General features: G+C 32.2%; 1 protein-coding gene across 1 annotated transcript in view; it reads left to right on the plus strand.

The window, feature by feature from the left end:
• The first annotated feature begins 2,566 nt into the window (after positions 1-2,566).
• ALA3 (aminophospholipid ATPase 3) overlaps positions 2,567-9,526 on the plus strand; it is a 12,490-nt gene continuing 5,530 nt past the window's right edge. The window contains exons 1-15 of the mRNA XM_011035848.1: positions 2,567-2,958; positions 3,054-3,119; positions 3,295-3,356; positions 4,293-4,374; positions 4,541-4,651; positions 5,793-5,870; positions 6,030-6,126; positions 6,797-6,903; positions 7,152-7,217; positions 8,233-8,354; positions 8,457-8,541; positions 8,630-8,707; positions 8,810-8,926; positions 9,098-9,247; positions 9,383-9,487. Coding sequence (XP_011034150.1) covers positions 2,782-2,958; positions 3,054-3,119; positions 3,295-3,356; positions 4,293-4,374; positions 4,541-4,651; positions 5,793-5,870; positions 6,030-6,126; positions 6,797-6,903; positions 7,152-7,217; positions 8,233-8,354; positions 8,457-8,541; positions 8,630-8,707; positions 8,810-8,926; positions 9,098-9,247; positions 9,383-9,487 — 1,503 coding nt within the window. The 5' untranslated portion in view covers positions 2,567-2,781. The remainder of the gene's footprint in view (positions 2,959-3,053; positions 3,120-3,294; positions 3,357-4,292; positions 4,375-4,540; positions 4,652-5,792; positions 5,871-6,029; positions 6,127-6,796; positions 6,904-7,151; positions 7,218-8,232; positions 8,355-8,456; positions 8,542-8,629; positions 8,708-8,809; positions 8,927-9,097; positions 9,248-9,382; positions 9,488-9,526) is intronic.

Below are 9,526 nucleotides of genomic sequence, written 5' to 3' on the forward strand. Positions count from 1 at the left end.
AAAAAAAAACGCCCTGGGTCACAAACCTGACCAGCATTAATAAGTTCATTCCTTTTTAATTGGATGAAAAACAAAAAAAGGTTGTAGATGGAGAAGGTTTTTTATTTTTCCTCAACTACCACAATAATTTGAAACAAAAAACTTGAAGGTATTAAACTTAATAAAAAATGGACAAAACCAAACAGCATGAATTAAATATAGCATGATGTGATAGGAATGTGACTTGAATAATAAAAATCAAATTATTTTGAGTTAATATGTAAAAATTGTGGTGTAAGTTATTAGATTAAAATAACATGATAATAAATAAATTAAAAAAGATTATAATGTGAATATTTTTTAAATAAAAATTAATATTAAATAATAAAATTATAAAAAAATAAAAAAGATATATTAACTTTTTAAACTTGTAACTATAATCATTAAATCAGAAGCATCAAAAATAAAAAAAACCATAAAATTTAATTTTTAATAATTTAAACTTTGAATGATGAAACCAAGAAAAAAAATTTCAACTATAAAAAATATTTAAAAATATAATTAAAATAATAAAAATAAAAATAAAAATAAAAAATAAATTAGAGAGCAAGAAAAATTTAATTTAAGGATTAAATTAAAAAAATTAATAAAAAATTAAAAGAATAAAAATTAATCTGAAAAAAATAATATACTGCCAATTATTCAACAAATAATAAAACTGAAAATTTAACAAAGAGAACCAAGTTTATGTTTTTAGAAGTAATTTATTTATTATATTGTTCTGAAAAAATGAGAAAGATACGTATAATTCTTTAATGACCAATTGACTATTGATAAATAAACTAAATTACCCCGGAAACCAAGGCTTCTTGATTTCTACTTAGAGGGAGAAAAAAGTAATTTAAGTGTCGTGATGAATAGTTCTTCTGTATGTGTTTATAGTAATTTCGCTCCATGTTTTAGAGATTTGATAATGTGTTGATGATATAAATTTAATAATTAAATTATTTATCAACTCGATGTGAGTTTCGTGTTTTCTTACAAAATAATAATAAAATTTTGTTTAGTTTCAATGCATTTAAATTATGATTAAAATTAATTAAATATAAGAACATAATTTGTGAGCAGACGAGCAACAAACTATGAATTTGTTTGCTTAGTTTTTATTACAGAAAGATATTTTTTTTTGTTTTCTTTTTAATTTAGTCTTGATCGACTGTAAAGAACCCTATTTAGTCAACAATATAATTAAAACTTGTCTATTGACAGTAAACAAATGGTAATTTTTTTTATAGCACTCAAAAAATAATTAATATAATATTATTAATTATTTTATAACCACTGTAAAATTTATTGATGAACGAAGGAAGTAAAATTTTATCAATGGAGGATTTATTAGAAAAAAAGGAAATAAAAAGACAAAATTAACCAATTGTAATATATGTGCGCCTATATGCATGTATACATTAAATGTCAAATTATGATTATAAAACTTGATTTAATGGTCACATTAATTAAATGTTTGGTCCTTTTTTAATGCGAGTTCTTTTGTTTTTATTTTTTTAAAGTATTTTTAAAAAAGCTAAATTTATTTATTTATTTTAAATTAATATATTTTTAATATTTTAAACTCATTTTAATATGATAATGTTAACAATAATTTTTTTAAAAATAAAAAAATTATTAATATATATTTTAATATAAAATATTATTTAAAAAATAACTATAATTATAATTCCAAACAAACTTCACTTTTAAATATATTAATATTAAAAAAAATATTTTGATATATTATGAAAAAAAAATTTATTCTGAAAAACGCAACATCACGATCCCAAATATATAATTTATAACACAGGCAAACGCATCCTTAACAATATAAACGAGGGCCACCTGTTCAAAAGCTCTGATACAAGTAAAACGAGCTCAACCAACCCCTATCTCTTCACAACTGACTATAGGGACATGTCGCCAGGTCAGCAGACTCAGCACACAACCGACCACCTGAAAATTCAACGAGATGTCATAGAAACGGCGCCGTCCAACACAAGTCCTCCTCGTCCGGGCTTCTTGGAAACTTCCTATCCTAATTTTTTCGAAGAAAAAGGTGGCAAAACGATCCGCGTGTCTTTTTCTGGAAACCATCACTTCATCCAATGCCGATCGAGAAAATGATATATTCAGTATCTATACTTATTAAAATTTTATAATTTAGTCCCTCTACTTTATTGTTTCAATTTAAGTGTCTTAACTTCTCCTTTTTTCCTGATCAGGTGTCTCTGCTATATTCTGTTAAGGCACCTGGTTAGAAAAGGAAAGTTCATACATCTAGATGAAAAAATAAAAATAGAAACACTTGATTATAAAATTCCAATAAGTATAAGCACTGAATATATCATTTTCTCAATGCCAATCCCACCAATGATGGTTAACTAGAGTGGAGAGACTATCTTATATATTTTCAAACATGAAGGACTAAATTATAAATATTTTCAAATATCAATACTAAATAGTTATTACTAATTATTAATCAATCAATCGATAAATAAAAACCGAGAAAATGCGGTGTTATGTAATAACCGCCAAAATAAATAGGAAAAGGAATCGAAGGAGGAGTATAGGGAGGGGAAGGGATTTTCTTTTCATTTCCCTCTCTGTTTCATCTACCGTACGTACAATAGAGAGAGAGGGGGAGGGAGAAGGAAAGGGAAGCTTCTCTATGAACCGAACGGAACCTCTGGATTCCACATTTTCTTGTTGAGAAAAAAATCGAAGAAAAAAAAATTGGACCGGTGAAAGAAGATGAGCGGTGGATTGGAAAGGGTTAGGGGTTCCAGATCGAGACCGAGTCGCGATTCCGGCTCTGGTCTAACAATGCCTTCTCGGACTGCAACACTCGGCCGAGTCCAGCCTCAAGCCCCTGGTCATCGCACTATTTACTGCAATGATCGCGACGCCAATCTCCCTGTCAGATTCAAGGTCTGTTTGGCTTTTTATTTGTTTATTCATCAAATTATCTATATTATGTCATGTTTAACTTAATTATTATTTTTAATATATGATATAATATCCAGGGAAATTCAATATCAACTACCAAGTACAACATCTTTACTTTTTTTCCCAAAGGATTGTTTGAACAGGTAATAATAATTTCCTGGCTTAATGCATTTCTCAGTTTCAAGTTTAATAATTGTAGGGTTTAGAATATATAATGTAATTTGTTAGTCTCAAGTGTAAGAGTCATTAGGTTGATTCGTTTGATCCTTTTAGTCATCTTGATTCTTGAAAATTCTGTGTTTTTTTTAACACTGGCAGTTCAGGCGGGTGGCTAATTGTTATTTTCTCATGATCTCGATCTTATCAATGACACCAATCAGGTATGCATCATAATTCAAACTTGTTCTAGACAGACCTGCATTGCTAGTAGCTTGCGCAAAGTCTTTCCTGAAAATGCCCTAGGCGAATATCTTGAACCCAATTTTAACTTGTAGTTCGTTCAGGATTACACACGTAAATGCATGTCTATAGAGATACAAAGAAAGGATTTTCTCTTAGCGGTAGCTGAATTGTTTCTTACTCCTTGTTGTTGTATGACTTGGCAGATTTTTACTTATAAACTTGAAGGATGTTATTACTTCATGGGAGCTATAAATTTATGGCTTTTGCTTGACATGCTCCAAGTGGCATAGTTTAGGGAGAAAAAGAGCAATAGAGCAGCAGAATTAGAAACAAGTAGGAAAGAAGCTGGAACTGCAAATTCAATTCAGGGTTTAATAAAAACCCTAGTTTCTCAAGTTTATTGATGAATAATAGCTTTAAATCTGATTAACGGATTGTTTATACTAGGTTAGCTATTAAAATTTTTAATTCTATCCCTAGATTAAACTCCTAAAAAAAACTTTCTAATCCTAGCCATCCAATATTTTAAAGTCATGTGCTAGATGCACGGTTGCAAACAATTAAAAAAAAAAATTAAAATCACAAAAATTATAAATAACTATAAAAGCTCCTGCGTAACCAAGCTTCTGAAGCAGTTAGCTTATTCAATTCAGATGTGGGACTTTTTTCATTTTTCTTTGCACAAGTTTTGATCCTGTCCTTAGTTAGCATTTCGGCTTTTTTTGAGTGTTGTTTTTAATGTCATTGAAAGCTGTTTGTTCTTTGTTAAGATTCTGCGTGTGCTTTTGTATGCCGCTGAGGTTGTTGCACTTTTTGATAACTATCCTCAAGATTTTTCTTAATCCTTGCTTTTACATTTTCTAGTATCTAATATGCATACACATTGTACTTAAGTAGTTTTTTTGATGGTTCAGTCCTGTTAATCCAGTGACAAATGTTGTCCCTCTGACCATGGTGCTGCTTGTCTCTCTCATTAAGGAGGCATTTGAGGACTGGGTGAGTGTTATTCATGGTTCTTGTGGTTTTCATGCTTTGTCTTTTGATTCCTCTTTCAGAATGATGTGTTAAAGAGTGAATTACATTAGTGTCTTCTTCACTGTTAATGTTAGTGTTGGGAGAAATGCTTACTTCTTATTTTTTTTTTCTTCATTATGTTCAACAGAAGCGTTTTCAGAATGATATGGTAATTAACAATACCCTTATAGACGTGTTGCAAGATGAGAAGTGGGTGGCTGTTCCCTGGAAGAAGTTGCAGGTTGGAGACATTATCCGGGTGAGTGTGCTTAATTTTGTTGTTATTTCACTGCAAAGATGAATTCTTTATATTAAATGCCATTATCCCTTCAAATGGGTGCAGTTTGGTCCATGAGCCTATAACAACCCCTCTGTGTAAGGGTACAGGCCCCTGGAGCTTAAAGGCTTCTGTGTGCTGCAATTTTATATTTTCCATTGGATGTTGATGTGCTTTAGGACTAGATTAAGTTTTAAAGAACATTCTGCTAGTTGATGTCATCCTTTTTATGGTATTTTCAGAATTTCTTTAGGGATGCTTGTCATAACCTCCTTATTATTGGCCCTGCCTTGATTTCTGTAACTTATTTTGTAATGTTGCTATGTTGCCTTATAACATCAGCTTTCATCATTTTCATTTTACCTGCTATTTGTTATAGTAACTATTAGAGTTTCCTTGTGCTTTTGCTCAGCACATCTTGTTGTGTTATTTGTTAGCTTCTGCTTGGTAGGCTTATCATGTTTTTGGGATTCAAGTTTTATTGGAAGGTGGAATTTGGGAACCTAATGAAAAGTACTGCTGTTTGAGCATTAAGAAGTTGCTGCTTTTGTGGGAAATAAATCTGCTAAATGGGAGCATCTTAGGGAAAACCCATACAGCTGGAGAGTGTTTTATGGATACGTTATTATTGTTTGGTTCCCTCCCCCAAAAAAAAAATAAAAAAAAATCTCTTTGTTTATTTGCTGCTGCTATTGTTCTTTTGGTGGTAGTGGTTGGTTTAAGTGATGTTGTAATGCAGCTACAGGTCAAAGGTGACTAGATAAGGCTATACAGATTTTGGATCCTTAACCATTTTGTTCCCTGACAATAGTGAAATTATTGGTTAGTTCTGACTGTTATAAATATTGTCTGTCACCATGTTGCTGTTGTGCTGATTGTGTGAACTGTAAGAGATGTGTGGAAATGCATTTTATGGAAGCACAATTCACTTCTATTTTTAAAGATGACTTGATTTATTTTGACTATTTATTAGGATTTGGGATTCAAGATTGACTCAACTACCTTATACATATTTTATGGATAATAACTGTCGTCATTATAATCACTGTTTATAAAAATTTCTCTGAAAGCTTCTCTCTCTCATTATCTGTTCTTTTATAGCTTTATTTTGCATTGATTACAGGTTAAGCAGGATGGATTCTTTCCTGCGGATCTGCTTTTCCTAGCAAGTACAAATGCAGACGGTGTCTGCTACGTTGAGGTTTTCTTTTACCATACTCTGTATAGTTACTATAATAATTGTTGTTTCTGTTGGTCTCATTATTTCATCGATATTGCCTTGAAACTTGAAAGTGTGAACTGATCAGCTGGTAATATTTATATTTTCATCTATTTTCTTTAATTTGCCTTCTGTTTTCAGACTGCAAATTTGGATGGGGAAACAAATTTGAAGATCAGAAAGGCACTAGAAAGGACATGGGATTACTTGACTCCTGAGAAAGCTGCTGAATTTAAAGGTTATTTTGGGTTTGTAGGCCACAAATATATGCATCTGGGTGTTTTTACATGCTTAAGGTTTAGAATTATGTGCTTAGGAAACTTTCATTAATAATGTCAAGAATTCATTGCACAGACCATATAACTCACAATTAGCTAATATGTGATGGAAGGAACATGTCGATTGCTGATTCTCTCTTCTGTTTTTCAAGGCAGCGATTGTCTTCTGGAGAGCATGAAAGTTAGTGGCTAGATAGGGTGTCCTTCAATGTCCATGGACTGCCAGTTTTAGCTCCTCAATTATCATATTTTTGGTAGATTTTTTTTTTTGCAAACTTAGTTTTCTCCTTGTCCTCCTTATTGTCACATTCTAGTGCTCTATGCACAATATTCATATGTGCTGTGTCTGAAATTGCTAGTCCAATATCTCACACATTGCCTGTGGCTGTACATCAATCTTGACTTAAAGTGGTTGGTTTACAGTATCTACTCTTTATTTTGATTACTTATAGTGATTGGTGTTACATAATTTTACATGTTTCCATATACTAATTTATATCGCAAATACCTATTATGTATTGTTCTCATTTAAGCAATATTCCTTGTCTTTTCTTTCCCGTGTGGTTTAGATTCCACCTTTTGAGCATGATTGCGTGAATGACCTTACAAGTCTTCCTTTTGTTACTGCAGGTGAGGTGCAGTGTGAGCAACCAAACAACTCACTATACACTTTCACGGGAAATCTCATGTTCCAAAAGCAAACATTGCCTCTCTCTCCAAACCAGATTCTTTTAAGAGTATATTCGAATCCTTCTTCCTTAAACATTATCCTAATATTTATGTTCCTCTTCTTTTTCTATCACAAAATTTGACAGATTATAATTATTGTATGCTTCTCTTAACTGCTGCATGATTCTCAATTTAAAAGAAAACAAATGGAAAATATCCATTTTCTTAAATCTCTTTGATCAGTGACTTCCTGTAACTCTTTAATGAAGTAACTAATCTAGGATTTGCTTGTTAACCATTTATTTTTTGTTTCCAGGGATGTAGTCTTAGGAACACAGAGTACATTGTCGGTGCTGTTGTTTTTACAGGTCATGAAACAAAGGTCTGTTATTACAAATTGCTGTGCAGTTCTTGTTAATCCTTGCTTACCCACATTGCTTCTCAACTTCTTTAACAAAAGCATGATGGATTCCCCTGTTTTTGGTAATTGAGATAGCCCAAGTAGGTTTCAGAAAAGTAATTCTTTGTTGAATGCAGGTCCTGACTTAATTTGTTATTTTTCTTCTACAAATGTGGAGTGCAGCAGATTCATTTTGTTGATAAAGTAAATTCTATTAATGACCAGACAACTTGAAGGGAAAGGGGAAAATATCCTACAAAAGAAAAGCTACAGATATTAAACCAGAACATTACCTTTCCCGTTGAATGCTAAGAAAACATATATCAAATAAAGCTTACATTTGAATAGAGAATTATACTTGAGAATTCTCAATAAGAGACTGCACATTGACACATTGAATATTGTAATAGTGGCGTATATAACACTTTGCTGTTTATTCCCTCCCCAAAACCTCTTGGTTGGAGTAACAACTCTTTATCAATGCTTACCACCAACCACAAGAAGGCAATGCAATGAAAAATGAAGGTGGATATGTGAGTCCCCGCTAATTTTAAACATGATGCAAATGTTTGGCAACAACGCCTTACAGCCTACAGGGTCTTTTATTTGTAACTTGTCAGTATTGACATTTTTTAAGAACCACCTTCTAGATGAATGCTTTATTCTTGGATGGAACCTTGGGTTTCAGACAACGTTGACCAAAGGGAAATGAAGAAAACTGGAGGCTGAAGATGGGTAAAAGGCTTTACAACAAAGATAGACCTGTCCAAGATTTAAGGATTGGAAGTCTGGAAGGCCCCATTTTGCCTCTGGATGAGTTACTCTTTTCTTTTAGGACTAGTTTTTCTTTAGAAGAATAGGAACAACTTTTGTTATCAAAGTATGTTATAATGCTACAAAATCTTGTCATATAGACTCACTTGTTGGTATCTTCCATTTTGTGTCCTTTACTCACATGTTACTCATAATGCTTTATGATGACTTTATTCAATAACAGGTCATGATGAATTCCATGAATGTTCCTTCCAAGAGGAGTACATTGGAGAGGAAACTTGATAAACTTATACTTGCTCTTTTTGGTACTCTGTTCATAATGTGCCTCATTGGAGCCATTGGGAGGTATTGTATTTACTAGCCTTTAAGATTTTTTCTTAAATTGCTATTTCTCTCCCTTTTAAATTGGGCAATAGGTAATGTTTTCTGCTTCATGAAAATCTGCAGTGGCATATTCATAAACCGGAAGTATTACTATCTAGGTCTTGATAAAGGCGTGGCTGCAGAGTTTAACCCTAGCAACCGATTTGTGGTATTATATGCTTGCTTCAGTTATGTTTTTGTTTTGGCTTTTTCTTCATACTTTTCTCATGGTTTTACTCTCTTTGTTGGATCACTAGGTTGCAGCTCTAACTTTCTTTACCCTAATCACTCTATACTCGACAATAATTCCCATATCTTTATATGTTTCTATTGAGGTAGGTATCTTGGATATAATCATTTTCATCTGCTATAGTATAGTGGACATACATTCTTGCTGAATGTGCAATTTTTTATAATGATTTTAAATTCATTTTCAGATGATTAAATTTATTCAGTCCACTCAATTTATCAATAAGGACCTGCATATGTACCATGCTGAAACTAACACCCCTGCATTGGCCAGGACTTCCAATTTAAATGAGGAACTTGGACAGGTAAACTGATAGTGTATGCGTCCAGCTAGCTTATTTATTGTCAGTATAGTCATCAATATGAAAATTTGTATGCACATTGTAATGTGATGGAGGACTGCCATTGTGAACAATATAATTTGTTATTTTTCACTTCATGCTTTGTGAAGTTTTTTGAATGGATGCTCTTGTCAGGTTGAATATATTTTTTCTGATAAAACCGGCACTTTAACAAGAAATTTAATGGAGTTCTTTAAGTGTTCAATTGGAGGAGAGGTTTATGGATCTGGTTTCACTGAAATAGAGCAGGGAGGAGCTCAGCGGAATGGCATAAAAATTCAAGATGTATGTATTGCTTTTTAATTTAGAAAAAAGCCACAATTTGTTGTATTTGAGAAAAAAGATTTCTTCCTATCAGTCTTCTCTCTATTCTCCATGTGTGGAAATCAGGAAATCTGAATATTTTTGAATTTCTTACAGCTGCAGAAATCTACCACTGCAATTCAGGAGAAGGGGTTTAATTTTGATGATCACAGGCTTATGCGAGGAGCTTGGAGGAATGAACCCAACTCTGATTCATGCAAGGTAGCTCTTTATTCACCAGGATTATGATACAATTTCTGT

This window comes from Populus euphratica, unplaced genomic scaffold (genome assembly GCF_000495115.2).
Source record: "Populus euphratica unplaced genomic scaffold, PopEup_1.0 scaffold85.1, whole genome shotgun sequence".
Lineage (NCBI taxonomy): Eukaryota > Viridiplantae > Streptophyta > Magnoliopsida > Malpighiales > Salicaceae > Populus > Populus euphratica.